Source organism: Salmo salar, chromosome 17, assembly GCF_965601325.2.
Source record: "Salmo salar chromosome 17, fSalSal1, whole genome shotgun sequence".
NCBI lineage: Eukaryota > Metazoa > Chordata > Actinopteri > Salmoniformes > Salmonidae > Salmo > Salmo salar.
In genome coordinates, this window is record NC_138307.1 from 70,791,487 (window position 1) to 70,809,673 (window position 18,187).

The following is an 18,187-nucleotide window of genomic DNA, read 5'->3' on the forward strand; positions in this document are numbered from 1 at the left end:
CTGTCTCATCGTTGTCAGTGATCAGGCCTACCACTGTTGTGTCGTCTGCAAACTTAATGATGGTGTTGGAGTCGTGCCTGGCCATGCAGTCATGGGTGAACAGGGAGTACAGGAGGGGACTGAGCACGCACCCCTGAGGGGCCCACGTGTTGAGGATCAGCGTGGCAGATGTGTTGTTACCTACCCTTTGAATTGAACTCCAGCTCTTTCTTGAAGTCAAGGTCACTTACACAGTGACCATCAACAGCCTGGATGAGAGCAATGGTTCCATAGTGAAGTCTTTCCTTCTATGTCTGCCTGGACCAAAATTGTGAACCGGGATATCTCTGGCATCATCCATCCATAGATTTGTGGAGAAACTTTAGCAGAGAATGAACCCATCAATTTCCCTTGCACTAAAGAATTTGAGATCACAGTTTTTTTAACCCTTATTTTCACAGTTAAGCTGACTAAAAACACATTCTCATCTACAGCAACAACCTGGGGAATAGTTACAGGGGAGAGGAAGAGGGATGAATGAGCCAATTGGAAGCAGTTCAGTTCTGTGCAGAAAAACAAACTATTTTGGCAAGAGCTGGAGTTCAATTCAAAGTTTGTCTGGTACCATCTGATGGCCATAAGCAGGTTATCTACAACAGTGGCCTCATCAGGGTCCATCTTCCACCTCACTGTCCGAAGACACACACTTTCAGCTGACATCATGACAGAGAGAAAGGAGACAGAGAAAATAAGACATAACACCAGCCCCAAGGACCATTGGGGTATGTTGTAGAATGCTGGCTGGTGAGTTATATGTACAATATGAGTATTGTCTTCTCTGTTTGCAGTCTGTTGTAGCAAGTGGTTGATTTAGGTATAGGCGACATGGGCAGCCGCCCAAGTCGGCATCTTGTTGGGGGCGGCACGGGGTGGCTGCAAAAATTTGGAGTGGTGATATTTACGCAATCGGTTTTCTATCGCTCATTTGCACGTTACGTCAATGATATCATGTCACCGTGTGGGACTGTGGGTCAATTAACCTTGTCGGAGTGGGCGCCCTGATTCAAGTTTGTGAGCTAGGCAGGCTACTGCCTGGGAAGGTCTCCCACTCAGAAGTACGAGATCGGGAGGGGGCGGGGGTAGGTTGACCTCAGGTCTCCCCACTGGAAGCCCAAGGTGGGGGAGCAGTGGAATCTATTAAATAGTGCACCTCTAACTTTGTACAGTACTAATTAAATTAGTAAAATCAGTCACACTACGAAATGTTACCAAATAAACCACAATTAATTCATAATTCTGTGAATATATAGTTTCACAGACATATTGTTGAAGGGGGGGTTCTCCTCAGGGAGCCATATAATCTAGAACCACAACTGGTTGTGGCTGTAACTCTGGCAATAAGCACAGCCATCCAGGACAGGGAGGGTAAGGAAGTCATTGCCATCCAATCAGTTCAGTTACCCTGAGAAAGTGAACTGACAGATGCATTTTGTCTTCATATAATTTCATTTTGTGGAATTTAAATTATCAACAGGCCAATGTTTAAAACGTAAATGCTTCTTTCAATAAATAAAATGTATTTCCCTCTTGGTTATTTTCAGCTCAATGTTGTCCGGAAATCCAAGAGGGAAGTCCAACACTTCTTCTAGGATTTTATGACTACTGTCAGTGATGTGCTTTTGCTTTATGAATTGATGGTGTCAATAAAGTGTTTTCGATCCTGATGAATATTTTCAACCTCCTCAACAATTTCATGTGGCCTAGGTATGAATAAATACATGTTCATTTGACTTTAAGCCTTTTCTATTAACCAAGTCACAGTGACACAGTATTAGTAATTGGTAATTCATGCTTAATTTTTTATTTTATTTATTTCACCTTTATTTAACCAGGTAGGCAAGTTGAGAACAAGTTCTCATTTACAACTGCGACCTGGCCAAGATAAAGCAAAGCAGTTCGACACATATAACAACACAGAGTTACACATGGAGTAAAACAAACATACAGTCAATAATACAGTAGAAAAATAAGTCTATATACAATGTGAGCAAATGAGGTGAGATAAGGGAGGTAAAGGCAATAAATAGGCCATGGTGGCGAAGTAAGTACAATATAGCAATTAAAACACTGGAATGGTAGATTTGATAGTAGATGAGTGTGCAAAGTAGAAATACTGGGGTGCAAAGGAGCAAAATAAATAAATAAATACAGTAGGGGAAGAGGTAGTTGTTTGGGCTATTTATAGATGGGCTATGTACAGGTGCAGTGATCTGTGCGCTGCTCTGACAGCTGGTGCTTAAAGTTAGTGAGGGAGATATGAGTCTCCAGCTTCAGTGATGTTTGCAGTTCGTTCCAGTCATTGGCAGCAGAGAACTGGAAGGAGAGGCGGCCGAAGGAGAAATTGGCTTTGGGGGTGACAAGTGAAATATACCTGCTGGAACGCAACATATGCCAAACTTTTTGCATTAAATCCAAGTAATTTATGTACAATTAGAAAAATAGGACGATCTATGAATTATGCACCCTGGTTTCAAAATACATTATTTTCCACATAGTATGTACCTCGCCCCGCCCATAATTTGGTCGTCACTAGTTATCACAGCCACAAAGTCCTAAACCCCGCCCATTACTTAAATGTATCTTCTCAAAATATGATTTTAACCCTAACTCTAACCTTAACCACACTGCCAACCTTATGTCTAACCTTAGCCTTAAATTAAGACCAAAAAGCAAATGTTTGTTTTCATTAATATTTACGATGGCTGTGGTAACTAGTGGAAACCCAATAACTTTCCTGCGCGACACACATCAATAACAGGCTCTCTGATTGGTCAGGGACACATGAACGATGCATTTGTAAATGGCTTTCCTTGGGAATAATGTAATGTTTTATTTCTTGTAATGTATTATCAGCACCTTAAAGCATTTTGTCGCAATTTTGAGTAACATTTTGTTGATCGTCTTGGATCTGGAAAACGATGTCGGCCGCAGAAGGCGATCGCAGTTCGGAACAACTGAATAAATTCGAGAAACTGACAGTGAGGCCTCCAGTCAGAGTAGCAGGTCAGTCAAAAACAACATACTACTGTAGCATATCCAGCTAGCTAACGTAAGCCATATTACTAGAGACCTGTCCGCTGGTAACGTTACTGTTATGAAACCAATTCAATGAATATTATTGACAAAGTCCGCTAATCTTGATTGCAGAGGTTAACTGGGTTTTTGTGCTATTGACATTGAAAGGCAAGATGTTTAATCAAATGTAACAATAGCGGCGACCTAGGTAGCTAACTAGTTAGCCTCTGTCTGAACCACTAACTAGCTAACGTTACCTAGGTAGGTAATTAGCTATCTATGTTTATTTTGGTTTGCTCAGAGAGCAATAAACCATGGAAACACCGTTTAAGAATAAAACATGAAAGTAAACAATCTCATATTAGCCTAATCAATTAACGTTATTAGCTGGATTGCAAATGTTTTAGCTGACTAACGTTAATTCTAGCTAACGTTATTTCACAGATGTCAGTTATTTGCGCTTCATGTTGTTGGCTGAACCAGAATCAGTCTTTACAGTAGACGTTCATTAATAAGGTCAGATTCTGGTTCAGTTGTTGGCTATACAAATGTTTGATGCATAACCTTCGCTAGACTGACATCATTCTGATTATGGAAAGATGGTTGGTGGTCGACTCATCTGCAGAAATGCTCAACTCCAGGGAATCCTCCATCCTTGCAAAAAAAATCTGCTTAGTAGAACCTGATTCATACATTTAACTTAAGCTATTGACCACGGTATTGATTGATTTACAGTATGAAAATGACCTCGACACTGACTCCAAACCAACAAGATGAGAAATGGATCATATTTCATTATACACATCATCACATTATTTTGGTCGTCAGGCATTAGGCCTTGTATTGTTAGCAATACACAGGAATATCATCTAATGCTGTTTAATAATCACATATATACTGATGCCAGATGGATTTGTGTTTGTTACATCAAGGACTGCATCCGGAGCCCCAGGTACTGTGGTCCATAGTCCCAACAGTTGTTAGCCAGCTGGCAGCAGCCCTTGTTCATAGTAACATAGAGCTCACCACCTTGTAGTCCTAAATACCAGAAATCAGTTACATCTGGTTCGTTCAGCAATTCCTATGGTGGGAAAGAATGAGGTTTTGGAATAAACACTGAAAATAGTTAACACAGGCTTAGGATATCTTATGTTCTTTTTTTCTTCTATGAGATATCAGTCAATTAACAGGACCTTTATGAAGACTATGTGCTTGTTTTGATGAAATAAATGCTTAAAGTGACATTAGCTAATGAAAATGATCACATAACGTATAAGATCTCCTAAGCCTATGTTTGCCACAGACCTTATTTTCTGTGTTTATCAATATAAATTCCCCATAGGCTTTGGCCAATGAGCCATGGCGGAGTTAGTGCCTACAAAAAGACGCCATTACTATTGCTCTCTGTAGGTATAGTTGTGTGTGGCCTACTATTTAGCTGCTGTGCAATATCTAGGCAATGCCTTGCTTCTTCTAAAATTATGTTGAGTGTGTGCATGAAGGACATGTGCTAATGAGAATGCATGCTGCAGAAAGAGGATAGGCTACATGCTGTAGAAAGAGGATATGCTACATGCTGTGGAAAGAGGATAGGCTACATGCTGTGGAAAGAGGATAGGCTACATGCTGTGGAAAGAGGATAGGCTACATGCTGTGGAAAGAGGATAGGCTACATGCTGTGGAAAGAGGATAGGCTACATGCTGTGGAAAGAGGATAGGCTACATGCTGTGGAAAGAGGATAGGCTACATGCTGTGGAAAGAGGCTAGGCTACATGCATGCCATTGTACATACACTCTTCTCTGTAACTCATGATCACTGAGCAGATGTAATCCTAGGCTCGTTTTCAGCGGCTGGTGAAATGTGCTACTGTACAGAAACACTTATAAATCGTATGTCCAGATAAGCTTATGTATGTTTCTTTCAATGCGTGGACACTGAGTGACATTGAAAAAAGCCTCCTAGCAACATAGAGAGGACATGATTGCCTGGGCAATATAAAGCCAGGCTGTCAGACCAGCTCAAAAAGTTGAATGCATCAGGATGTTTAGGTCATGTGAGAACAGAATGCATGGGGATGTTTAGGTCATGTGAGAACAGAATGCATGGGGATGTTTAGGGCCTGGGAGAACAGAATGCATGGGGATGTTTAGGGCCTGGGAGAACAGAATGCATGGGGATGTTTAGGGCCTGGGAGAACAGAATGCATGGGGATGTTTAGGGCCTGGGAGAACAGAATGCATGAGGATGTTTAGGGCCTGGGAGAACAGAATGCATGGGGATGTTTAGGGCCTGGGAGAACAGAATGCATGGGGATGTTTAGGGCCTGGGAGAACAGAATGCATGGGGATGTTTAGGGCCTGGGAGAACAGAATGCATGGGGATGTTTAGGGCCTGGGAGAACAGAATGCATGGGGATGTTTAGGGCCTGGGAGAACAGAATGCATGGGGATGTTTAGGGCCTGGGAGAACAGAATGCATGGGGATGTTTAGGGCCTGGGAGAACAGAATGCATGGGGATGTTTAGGGCCTGGGAGAACAGAATGCATGAGGATGTTTAGGGCCTGGGAGAACAGAATGCATGGGGATGTTTAGGGCCTGGGAGAACAGAATGCATGGGGATGTTTAGGGCCTGGGAGAACAGAATGCATGGGGATGTTTAGGGCCTGGGAGAACAGAATGCATGGGGATGTTTAGGGCCTGGGAGAACAGAATGCATGGGGATGTTTAGGGCCTGGGAGAACAGAATGCATGGGGATGTTTAGGGCCTGGGAGAACAACAGTGTGACAGGAACTGGGCTAATGGACAGTGACAGTGGGATATGGGAGCTTTGCACTGTCTGTTTGCTGATGGACAAAAAACACATGCTTGGTCCGTTATACTGCATTATACAACGGCATCACCATCCCCACTCGGTTCGTGCTATGTGAAAGTGGCATTGAAGGGTGGAATTTTCTCACACCTAGAATAGATGTGTTGGTTTAAATGCGGAAGACACATTTCGGTTGAATGCATTCAGTTGTGTAACTGTCTAGGTATCCCCTTTCCCTTGACCTAAGGTAGCCTAGGTCCTGTACTTCATTAAAGTATAGCATTTTTGGCTTCTAGTGGAGTGGATTTGATTATACCTGCCCTACATTGAGACTGAAGATGAAGAATGACCTGTGCTCAACCCATTTCTTATCTCGTATTTTAGCTTGTTGAGTGTCGTTTTGGCGTGGTAAAGCTTTATCTCAGTCTCAAGCCTGGCGCTGAGAGTATCAGTGTTTCACATATGGTGTGAATGGACGGGTACCTGACAAAATAATAAACCAAACACTTGAGTCAATGAGGGATATAAAGTATATTGAAAGCAGGTGATTCCACACAGGTGGGGTTCCAGAGTTAATTAAGGAATTAACATCCCATCATGCATAGGGTCATGTATAGAAATTCCCATTATTTTGGCTACCATGCGTGGCTAGAAGAAGAGATCTCAGTAACTTTGAAGGAGGGGTCTCAAAGGAGCATAGGGGGTTTAAAGGGTGGTGTGTGTGTCTGTCAGACCTCAACCCAATTGAACACTTATGGGAGATTCTGGAGCGGTGCTTAAGATGGCATTTTCCACCACCATCAACAAAACACAAAATTAGGGAATTTCTTGTGGAAGAATGGTGTCGCATCCCTCCAATAGAGTTCCAGACACTTGTAGGATCTATGCTAAAGCTCATTGAAGCTGTTGTGGTGGCCCAACACCCTGTTATAAACAAACCAGTAACATTCTAGGTCTCTGGAATGAGCGTTTCTTTCTCTTGTACACAGTATGCTGCAGAAACTGGTTATTCTGTTTAGCACGGACTCTCGCTATGCTGTTGGACATGGGAAACATGTTTTGGATAGCTTGCCCTCTGTAGTTCACACTGCAACCCACGGTTTCTGAAAAATGACTACCCTGTAAACAATGTCCTGGGTTCTGTAAGCCTATCATAGGATCTGCATCTAATCACAACATCATCATGGTGCTATGTTAGAAGAGGCCATTTTGACCCCCTTCTCGCTCTGCTGCTGATGTTTAAGAAACCAGTGGTTGATGTGTGTTACTGACCGCCTGACGACTCTGATTGTGGTGACAGGCCCTAAGAAAATGAGTAGGGCCTCTAGGTTGGGTGTGAGTGTGTCTGGGCGAGTTTGTTTTGCATGGCACGGTGCCCCGGATGGGCAGACCAGACCATTGGTCCTTCCATTTTAGACCATTTCATTGATCATTAAGTGAACTCTCCACCCACCCGGGTCACCGGGCCATGAAAAACAAACTCGCCTTATGTTAGTGTCTTTTTGTCACCTTGCAGCACCCACCCATTTTGTTGATTCTCTCTGACTGTCAGCTCAGTCTGTAGAACATGGCGCTTGCAACGCCAGGGTTGTGGGTTCGATTCCCACAGGGGACCAGTACTTACAAATATAGGAAAATGAATCCACTCACTACTGTAAATGTCTCTGGATAAGAGCGTCTGGTAAATTATTAGAATGTAAGAATCTACGTGCCAGCTGCCAGTCTAATAGCTGACTACTCATCCTAATCCTTATGTGGCTGGCTACTTAATTGATGCATCCAAATGAGAATGTAACTTTTTTCATTATGTTGGCTACTTTAGATTTTTGGGCACACGACACCTGCGTGTTGCAGGTTATGGACCAAATGCCCAGCCTAGGAATTAGGCTATTGGTGGTGAGCTCTGTGTTTTTACTGCAGAGAGGAAAGTCATGCAGCTGAAAGGTGAAGGTGGCAGGGCTCTTGTGATCTCTCTTGGTGGACAGTCACTGTGGAAAAGAGCGTCCCATCGGTGGGACCTTTTGAAAGTTGTGTTCTTAAGTCTGAACCGTTTTGTTTTCAGTTAATCTACACACACACACTTTGTTTTTCTATCCCTGTCGGGACCAAACATTTATTCCCATCAAAAATACTATTTTCCTAACCCTAATTCTAACCCTTAAGCTAAGCCTAAAATAGCCTTTGCCTTATTGGGGACCTGGGAAATGTCCCCACAAGGGAACATTTTCCTTGTTTTTCTATCGTTGTGGGGACTTGCGCTACCACGAGGATAGTAATAGACCTACTCCATTATATCTCAGTCTGCTTTGCTGTGTGTACCACCCTCACCCTGTGATTTAAAACAGTACCATGATGCCAGCAAGACGCACCAACTTGCTTTATTAGTTTGACCAGGTATATGATACTGTAGTTGCTGTGCTTCTTCATCACAAATGTTCCACACAACTTCACCAGCTTAGTGCTTACACAATAGAAACCTCCGGAATCCCAGATTGCAGCATGGAAGGACCTTGCTCAGACAGCATAGGCTAGTCCTCAACTTGTGGGTTTTCAAAATTCCAGAATTCCTGGTTTGAGAACTCCAGATATCCTGCTTCTTCCATTCTGATTCCGGTAGTCTTCCAACTAATATTTTTTGGTAAGTTTACCGGAATCTTGCAGCTCTATCAACTAGTCAACCGGTCCTGTTTACATCTTCTAGTTGAGAGTTTATTTTTTTTGATCCACTTTTATTATCATGGCAGCATGATGTGGACCCATGAAGATGTTAACCCAGGACTGATGAAGGATGGCCAACTAGGTTATGTGTGATTCCTGTAGTTGTAGCCCGCTGTAGCTTAACATCTCTCTCCGCCTTGTCCCTTACTGTCATCCTCCTCCTAATACCTCTACCACTCTGTACCACCCCACAGGTCTCCATATGCCCCCAGCTCGGAGCGGGCATCGCTGCGTGGCAGACAACACCAACCTGTACGTGTTCGGGGGGTACAACCCGGACTATGATGAGTCGGGCGGCCAGGAGAACGAGGACTACCCGCTGTTCAGGGAGCTGTGGAGGTACCACTTTTCCACGGGCACCTGGCAGCAGATCCGTACAGAGGGCTACATGCCCACCGAGCTGGCCTCCATGTCAGGTATGGGAACCAGTAGGATTGTTTTTCTCAGGTATGGAATTTAAAGAGACACTACAGTGAAAATGATCTTTTAGCCTATGGTGTCCCTTGATGTATTATCTTCAGGTACCGAAGGGTATTATGTTCATGGGTACTGAAGGGGTTTACGTTCATGGGTACTGAAGGGGTTTATGTTCTAGGGGTACTGAAGGGGTTTACGTTCATGGGTACTGAAGGGGTTTACGTTCATGGGTACTGAAGGGGTTTACGTTCATGGGTACTGAAGGGGTTTATGTTTAGGGGTACTGAAGGGGTTTACGTTCATGGGTACTGAAGGGGTTTACGTTCATGGGTACTGAAGGGGTTTACGTTCATGGGTACTGAAGGGGTTTATGTTTAGGGGTACTGAAGGGGTTTATGTTCAGGGGTACTGAAGGGGTTTATGTTCAGGGGTACTGAAGGGGTTTACGTTCATGGGTACTGAAGGGGTTTATGTTTAGGGGTACTGAAGGGGTTTATGTTTAGGGTACTGAAGGGGTTTACATTCACGGGTACTGAAGGGGTTTATGTTTAGGGGTACTGAAGGGGTTTATGTTCATGGGTACTGAAGGGGTTTATGTTCATGGGTACTGAAGGGGTTTATGTTTAGGGGTACTGAAGGGGTTTATGTTTAGGGGTACTGAAGGGGTTTATGTTCAGGGGTACTGAAGGGGTTTATGTTCATGGGTACTGAAGGGGTTTATGTTCATGGGTACTGAAGGGGTTTATGTTCATGGGTACTGAAGGGGTTTATGTTCATGGGTACTGAAGGGGTTTATGTTCAGGGGTACTGAAGGGGTTTATGTTTAGGGGTACTGAAGGGGTTTATGTTTAGGGGTACTGAAGGGGTTTATGTTTAGGGGTACTGAAGGGGTTTATGTTCATGGGCTACTGAAGGGGTTTATGTTCATGGGTACTGAAGGGGTTTATGTTCAGGGGTACTGAAGGGGTTTATGTTTAGGGGTACTGAAGGGGTTTATGTTTAGGGGTACTGAAGGGGTTTATGTTTAGGGGTACTGAAGGGGTTTATGTTTAGGGGTACTGAAGGGGTTTATGTTTAGGGGTACTGAAGGGGTTTATGTTTAGGGGTACTGAAGGGGTTTACGTTTAGGGGTACTGAAGGGGTTTATGTTTAGGGGTACTGAAGGGGTTTACGTTCATGGGTACTGAAGGGGTTTATGTTTAGGGGTACTGAAGGGGTTTATGTTCAGGGGTACTGAAGGGGTTTATGTTCAGGGGTACTGAAGGGGTTTATGTTTAGGGGTACTGAAGGGGTTTATGTTTAGGGGTACTGAAGGGGTTTATGTTTAGGGGTACTGAAGGGGTTTATGTTTAGGGGTACTGAAGGGGCTTATGTTCAGGGGTACTGAAGGGGCTTATGTTTAGGGGTACTGAAGGGGTTTATGTTTAGGGGTACCGAAGGGGTTTACGTTCAGGGGTACCGAAGGGGTTTACGTTCAGGGGTACCGAAGGGGTTTATGTTTAGGGGTACTGAAGGGGTTTACGTTCATGGGTACTGAAGGGGTTTATGTTTAGGGGTACTGAAGGGGTTTACGTTCAGGAGTCCCCTGTGGCTCAGTTGGTGTTGTGTAGTGGCTTTTCTGGCATGCATCTAAAAACGTTTTATTTATTTTTTTTAATTTGCCCCACCAAGATTTACATGCTAAAATCGCCACTGATCTTCAGTATAAATGTAGCTCATTGAGCAGACGAAGCACAGATTTGACAGTCATTCAGTACAACTGAAATACCAGGGCCCATCTACTGTAGTAATTTACCCTGGACATTTATGAATGGAAAACTCAGGTTGCAGTAGTTACTTATTTACTTTTTCATTTCCAATGCATGTAATCCATCAATAACAACTTAATACAGTATGGTCACTTCTTATCAAGAGGGTAAAATAAAATATCCTAGAATTCTCCACATCTAAAACGTTTAATTAAATCAAGCCAATCGTGATTGTATGAAAGAATGCTTGAATGAACAAGCACTGCCATTTTGATGCTGGTGGGGGGTCAAACTGATTTAGAACCCAGTCACTTGTGACGAGTTTTGGTTAGTAAAATATGATTTAGCTAACTCATTGATGTATTAAATCACGAAAGAGCATTTCTACACCTCATTAACATCAAATGGACTGTTTGATAAATAATTGGTCTGTGGATGATTTTTCGGGTTTTACCTCGTCATACCATGATATTATGACCTCAGAAGACAATGGATTATCAAGTTTAGTGATTTGGTGAAAAGCCTCCACATGGACAATCCCACCTGCTGTCAGACTGCTGGGCATAGTGTGCAGTAGGCATGACAATGGGAGGGACTTCAAATCAAATTTTATTGGTTGAAAACACATATTTAGCTAATGTGTTATTTTGGGTGTAGCAAAATGCTTGTAAAATAAGTCCAGTAAGAAACACTTTGTTTTCCGTTGCAAAATGTCTTAAGGTTTTGCTACTGTGTGCCCTAATGAACACCACCCAGCTTAAACCCTCAGTATTGTGTCCCTCAGCTGTTTTACATGGAAACAATCTGTTGGTGTTCGGTGGCACTGGGATTCCCTTTGGGGAAAACAACGGAAATGACGTCCACGTCTGCAACGTCAAGTACAAGCGGTGGTCGCTGCTCAACTGCCGAGGGAAGAAGCCCAACCGAATCTACGGACAGGTAGGCCAATGAATCTGGCATTACTGGCTCATCTCTGATTATTTTCTCTACTGGTTCTCTCTGCCACTGCCTCCTTGGCTTGCTCTGGACTCTTCTGAGGTTTAGGCCTACACTCCGTTTCCTGTTAAAGGGCACTTCCGCCACTTTTCAACCTCATTCATTATCTCCAGTACCATATCAGTGTATACATACAGTGCCTTCGGAAAGTATTCAGACACCTTGACTTTTTCCACATTTTGTTACGTTACAGCCTTATTCTAAAATTGATTAAAAAATATATTTTACCCTCAATCTACACACACACATAATGACAAAGCAGAAACGTCTTTTTTTTAAATGTTTGCTAAAAAAAAATAAAAAAATATCACATTTACGTAAGTATTCAGACCCTTTACTCAGTACTTTGTTGAAGCACCTTTGGTAGCAATTATAGCCTCGAGTCTTCTTGGTTATGACGCTACAAGCTTGGCAAACCTGTATTTGGGGAGTTTCTCCCATTCTTCTCTGTAGATCCTCTCAAACTCGGTCAGGTTAGATGGGGAGTGTCGCTGCACAGCTATTTTCAGGTCTCCAGAGATGTTCGATCGGGTTCAAGTCCGAGCTCTGGCTGGGCCACTCAAGGACATTCAGAGACTTGTCCTGAAACCACTCCTGCATTGTCTTGGCTGTGTGCTTAGGGTTGTTGTCCTGTTGGAAGGTGAACCTTCGCACCAGTCTGAGGTCCTGAGCGCTCTGGAGCAGGTTTTCATCAAGGATCTCTCTGTACTTTGCTCCGTTCATCTTTGCCTCCATCCTGACTAGTCCCTGCCGCTGAAAAACATCTTCACAGCATGATTCTGCCACCACCATGCTTCACCGTAGGGATGGTGCCAGGTTTCCTCTAGATGTGACGCTTGGCATTCAGGTAAAACAGTTCAATCTTGGTTTCATCAGACCAGGGAATCTTGTTTCTCAGGGTCTGAGAGTCTTTGGGTGCCTTTTGACAAACTCCAAGCGGCTGTCATGTGCCTTTTACTGAGGAGTGGCTTCCGTCTGGCCACTTTACCATAAAGGCCTAATTGGTGGAGTGCTGCAGAGATGGTTGGCCTTCTGGAAGTTTCTCCGTCTCCACAGAGGAACTCTGGAGCTCTGTCAGAGTGACCATCAGGTTCTTCGTCACCTCCCTGACCAAGACCCTTCTCCCCCAATTGCTCAGTTTGGCCGGGCGGCCAGCTCTAGGAAGAGTCTTGGTGGTTCCAAACTTCCTCCATTTAAGAATGTTGGAGGCCACTGTGTTCTCGGGGACCTTGAATGCTGGAGAAATGTTTTGGTACCCTTTCCCAGATCTGTGCCTTAACACAATCCTGTCTCGGAGCGCTTTGACATGCATTTGTAAAATTTGAATAAAATCTGATTGACTTAACTAGAATTCATGGTAGACAAATGTCCAAAGGGATAGGTAGAGGCATTAAATGATTCCAGGGGAGCATATTATATAGCAAAAGTAGATATAGGCAATCCTTGCAAATACAAATCTTTATTGTTGTTGATTTCCATTGAAGTTTGATTTGGTAGCCATTTTGTTTCTCTCTCCCCCAAGGCGATGGCCATCATTAACAGCTTCCTGTATGTGTTTGGGGGAACGACGGGCTACATCTACAGCACAGACCTGCACAGACTGGACCTGAACACCAGAGAGTGGATCCACCTCAAACCCAACAACCCACCAGACGACCTGCCTGAGGAACGGTGAGCATCACGCCTTAATCGGTCCCACCGGATCATGTCATTGTCCCTCCCTGTTTCAGTCCCATTTCTTCTGTTTGGTGTCTAGTGAATACACCCCAGTCACTGGGTAGCATGAGTGATGACCTGACTTATTCAATTCAGCTCCTAGAGGAGCAGAGGGCCTCATAAGTAATGAGTCATGTCTGTTTGTGTCACAGGTACAGACATGAAATAGCACACGACCGTCAGAGGATATACATCCTGGGAGGAGGGACCTCCTGGACCTCCTATCCTCTGGACAAGGTAGTACACCAACCTGTCAACATAAACCTGTGGTAGTTTGTGGCCCTGTTCCAATCGCTTTCACCTATCCATCCAATTCAGATCTGTGATAACTTCAAGGAAGGTCAGAAGAATGATCGTAAACCTGTGATGGTAGTGAGTCTGACTAGGCAAACAGACAGCTAATCTGGGTAATTTGGTCACTTGGTGGTTTTCAGGCTATTTTTAGTGCTGTAAAGCCATAAAGATCGAGGAAGCGGCGACTTCTGTCACTGAGTGTGGCCGGGTTATGAGGCGGGGTTATGAGGCCGGGTTATGTTTGTGTGTGTTTGAGGTGAACTCATTTCCTTTTTTCCCCTACCAGATACATGCGTACAACCTGGAGACAAATTCCTGGGAGGAGATCTCAACCAAGCCTCATGATAAAATAGGTTTGTGTATGATGTTTTAATAGAAAACCAATGCGCTGTCTATGGGTCTTTTTATTCACATATTACTACTCATCCAATTGCTTTGGGTTTTGACAGGGTACCCTGCTCCCAGGAGATGTCACAGCTGTGTGCAGATACGGAACGGTGAGATTCTTATCATTTATTCATTCTATAGCAGAAGTATTACAATGTTTGTACAGGAGGTGTAGTGGTATCATTGCCCACTCCAGACCACTTATCCCTCTAACGGTGGTGGTTTTATCACAGCCACTTTCACAAGTCTTCATTAGTCTGCTTCTGTCCGTCTCCGCATCTCATTCAACGAAGTCCCAAAGAGTGTTTGACGTTTTGTTGTTGTCATCCCATCAATATATTGTAACTGGTCTCAGTCTAACCCATGATGTTGTGTGTGTCAGATGTGTTTCTATGTGGAGGTTACAACGGTGAAGTCATAGTGGCTGATCTGTGGAAGATCAACCTGCAGACGTTCCAGTGGACCAAGCTCCCAGCGGTGATGCCTGAGCCAGCCTATTTCCACTGTGCTGCCGTGACCCCGGTCAGTAGGGCACTACACTAGAGGAAACCTCAGCTGTTTATTATGTAGTAGTTGATGTAGAACTGTTAGTGTCCCATTCACAGTTTATCCGCATTTCGCTGGTTTCAAGATCTAGCATAGTAGACTTAAAAGGAAACGCCACTCAAAAACGACCAATGTTGATACAGTCCCAAAATGTTTTGCATGTTAGCAGTCAAACTTCAAAGATATTGGACTTTCAAGAAGCATAGTGTCACATGATGATGTTCCTTTAAGGTGCTGTTACGAATCCCTTTGGCCCTGCAGTCTAGGGGAGATGGAACTGAGACCCGTAACATAAATCATGCAAATTATAATAGTGAAAAGTAACAGTGAGAACAAAAACCATAGACAACTGACATCTACCGTCAAACACTAAAGGTTTATTGTTTAAACACACGGTAAGGGGGGTGTGAGAAAAGGGGCTGAGCGGGACCCAAGCAAAGAAACAATAATCCAAAACCACCCCTAAGCTAGACTAGCCTATTTCAACAACAGCTAGCTAACTAACCAAAAATACAGTGGGTGGTTCGCCCAGTTCTAACTAGGGTACTTAGACACAGTATTCCTACGGGTAATGTATGCCCATGGGCGACTTGTCTTGGTACCCCCTTTTCTCACCAAACAAACAAACAGTCAAACAACAAAACAATACTCACAGGATTACCGGACAAATGTGACATGTAGTTGCAAAAACAAAAGAGATCAATACAGAGATAGAGAGAGACACAGGGAGATAGAGATTGGACACAAGAGCGATTGAACGAATGAGCACAAAGTTTGATCACAGAGTGAGAATGAGCTAGCGAGATAATGAGCTGGGGAGAAAACAACTGACTGGGTTTTTAAACCAAGGGAAAGGGGCTGTGATAGGTTGAGGGAAAAGGAACAGGTGTCTTCTGATTGGGGACTGATTGATGACTGATTGGGGAGTGATGATTGTCACCTGTGAGGGGAGAAGGAGAGACAAGAAACACACACACAGGATACCTGTATCCGTAACAGGTGCTGTCTCCTTCCCCCTCTCTACTACCTCATTTCAGAACTCATTTGTAAGTCTTTTCATCTCTCTGGCCTAAGCCCATTTCTGTTTCCAATCCAACTAGCTTTATTGGCACGATTAGTCAGTATATTCTTACTGTCAAAACAAGAACACAGGATCATCCTAAATCAATAACCACAATTCAATATCCCGCTCATATTTCACTCTCTCTCTCTGTGCGACTGACTGTTGCATGGCGATAAAGGTTTCTGATTGTGATCTTCTCTCCGGTCAGGCTGGCTGCATGTACATCCACGGTGGTGTGGTGAACATCCACGAGAACAAGCGGACTGGCTCCCTGTTTAAGATCTGGCTGGTGGTGCCCAGCCTGCTGGAGCTGTGCTGGGAGCGTCTGCTCAAGGCCCACCCCCAGCTGGCTCAGTTGCCCACCATGCAGCTTCTCCACCTGGGCCTCACACAGGAACTCATCGAGCGCTTGAAATAAAGGAGGAAGGATGGATGGAATGATAGATGGACGGATGGGAGATGTCGGACGGAGAACAGGATTTATTTTTAAGGGGGTCGCCTTGAAGGAGTTGATGGTCCCTCTGTCTACGTAGCCCCGCCTTAAAACCAAAAACAATGGGATGCCTTTTTTCTTTTTGCATTTGGACATCTGATGATTTTAAAAGGAATCCAAGTGGAATGTTTCTTGACCCCGCCCCATTCCCCCCGCGCCCCCTCACACACACACACCGCCTCTCAATCTGCCTGCTTACAGACCCAGAAATAATTTGCTCCACAGCTTTCAGATTCACGACGACCCTCACTACTTTCTCATTTTATATAGGCCTTCATGACTTTAATAAGAATGCCATTTCAGAGGAATGGGGGCATTTCTATCACATTATTTTCTCTCTGCGTGCAATTGGGGAAAGTTCGACTCGGACTCAGATGAAAAGTTACACCAGACAGTTGGCATGTTTTGTGTTACAAGGGGAAGGTAGTATTGGTATCACCCTCATGCCAGACTTAGACGCAGGTTGTCGTCAGCACTTTTCCCTATTCAAGGCTTATTATTAAGAGATAGTGTCTGATTTTAATAGTTATGTGTGAAGAGCAGACTGATGCTAGGTCTCTAATAGACCACTTCCCTTTCACCTAATATCACACCACACTCCTAATACCCATTTAACATGCATTCAGGTATCTCAGATATACACACAGGTATTTGAAACAATTATCTCTGGTAGTTATCTGTATCAGTGTCCCAAATTGCACCCTATTCTCTATATAGTGCACTACTTTTGACCAAGGGACTTAGCCCTTATATCCACCATAATATCAATGGAAGATGGGTAAGAGTCAAAACACCTGGTCTCCATTCATTCTGAACTGTACCAGTCACTTTAGTTCTTCAGTATGCTTGTGGTAGTCCATTTGTAAACTAAATCATCCCATCACTGTGAACATGGTGCTCCTTAAATGACTTTAAAATGTTTTTATTTAAATAAAATATTCAATTTCTGTTCCAACTTTTACTCCATCTTTGCTAATAGGACAAATAAACAGATTTTTGGGGATCTGTTTTAGAATACTAACATTGATCTGATTCATTCAGTGCCTTTCCCAAAGTTTCAATGATATTGAAGTACTACAACCTGGAAAGAAGGAAACACGAGTAATGGTTTAGCTTGATCCAAACATACTGACCATTTAAAAAATGACTCCCATTTGGGATCGTTTCTCTATAATTTCCCCTCACATTAAAGATAACATATGCACCACTTGTCAGATCAGTCAACAATGCATTGATGAATCTTTTAATTGTGCCCTTTCCAAACACAATGAACAATTAGTTAAAGCAGCAATAATGTGTGAATATGTATTTATGCTGCTGTATTTATGGATGACTTAGAGTTCATGTATGTTGTACTTGGGGGCTGAATCTGAACAGTATTCTGCTGTTAAGTCTCTGTGTGCAGACAAAGTGCCAGGGTCAGATAATCAACACAGTTCAGATTATATGCTGAGCTGGGGACGTGGTTTAACGCCAAATATTATGGCACCTTGAATTCAATGCCATTAAAATCTGCCTTGTGGAACAAAATAGTATTTATTGATCATTGCCAAGGGGGTAGTTTAAAATGTTAATGAATACCCATGATTCCCTGCTCCCCATCAAGGAAATGCCTAAATCTGTGCCTGTCCTCATTCTATTACACCTTCTCTGCATGTCATTAGTCACCTTTTAAGTTGGAAAAGTCATCTCCCCTGGACTTGAATCCTTACTGTGCAGCAAATGGTTTTAAGGCGATCGCTGAATTGATAATTGTATTTGTGAATGTTTTGTTTCGATTGTTGACGAGTCAATAAACATGAACTGTAAATAGTGTATCACCTTCGTTTGCTTAGCCTGGTCACAGATCTGTTTGTGCGGTCTTGCCAACACCCATGGTCATTGTCACGAGTTGAAACAAGACAGCACAAACCGGTCTGGGAATGGTTTGCCTGCTTCAACAG

The 18,187-nt window shown here is 43.5% G+C and overlaps 1 protein-coding gene across 1 annotated transcript; it reads left to right on the forward strand.

Annotated features, from left to right (window-relative positions):
* The first annotated feature begins 2,758 nt into the window (after positions 1–2,758).
* On the forward strand, positions 2,759–18,054 carry LOC106609782 (kelch domain-containing protein 10). Its single transcript, XM_014208795.3, has 9 exons — positions 2,759–3,042; positions 8,779–9,000; positions 11,534–11,688; positions 13,268–13,416; positions 13,614–13,698; positions 14,042–14,108; positions 14,205–14,252; positions 14,525–14,664; positions 15,960–18,054. Exons 1-9 carry the CDS (start codon positions 2,958–2,960, stop codon positions 16,167–16,169), a joined length of 1,161 nt encoding a protein of 386 aa, XP_014064270.1. The 5' UTR covers positions 2,759–2,957; the 3' UTR covers positions 16,170–18,054.
* Positions 18,055–18,187: the final 133 nt, after the last annotated feature.

Bases quoted from the DNA above. Each gene is read 5' to 3' on its own strand.
- LOC106609782 (XM_014208795.3), top strand. From the start codon at position 2,958: ATGTCGGCCGCAGAAGGCGATCGCAGTTCGGAACAACTGAATAAATTC. The intron at 11,689-13,267 runs GTAGGCCAATGA...CTCTCCCCCAAG, and splicing joins CCAACCGAATCTACGGACAG to GCGATGGCCATCATTAACAG. The intron at 13,699-14,041 runs GTAGTACACCAA...TTCCCCTACCAG, and splicing joins CCTCCTATCCTCTGGACAAG to ATACATGCGTACAACCTGGA.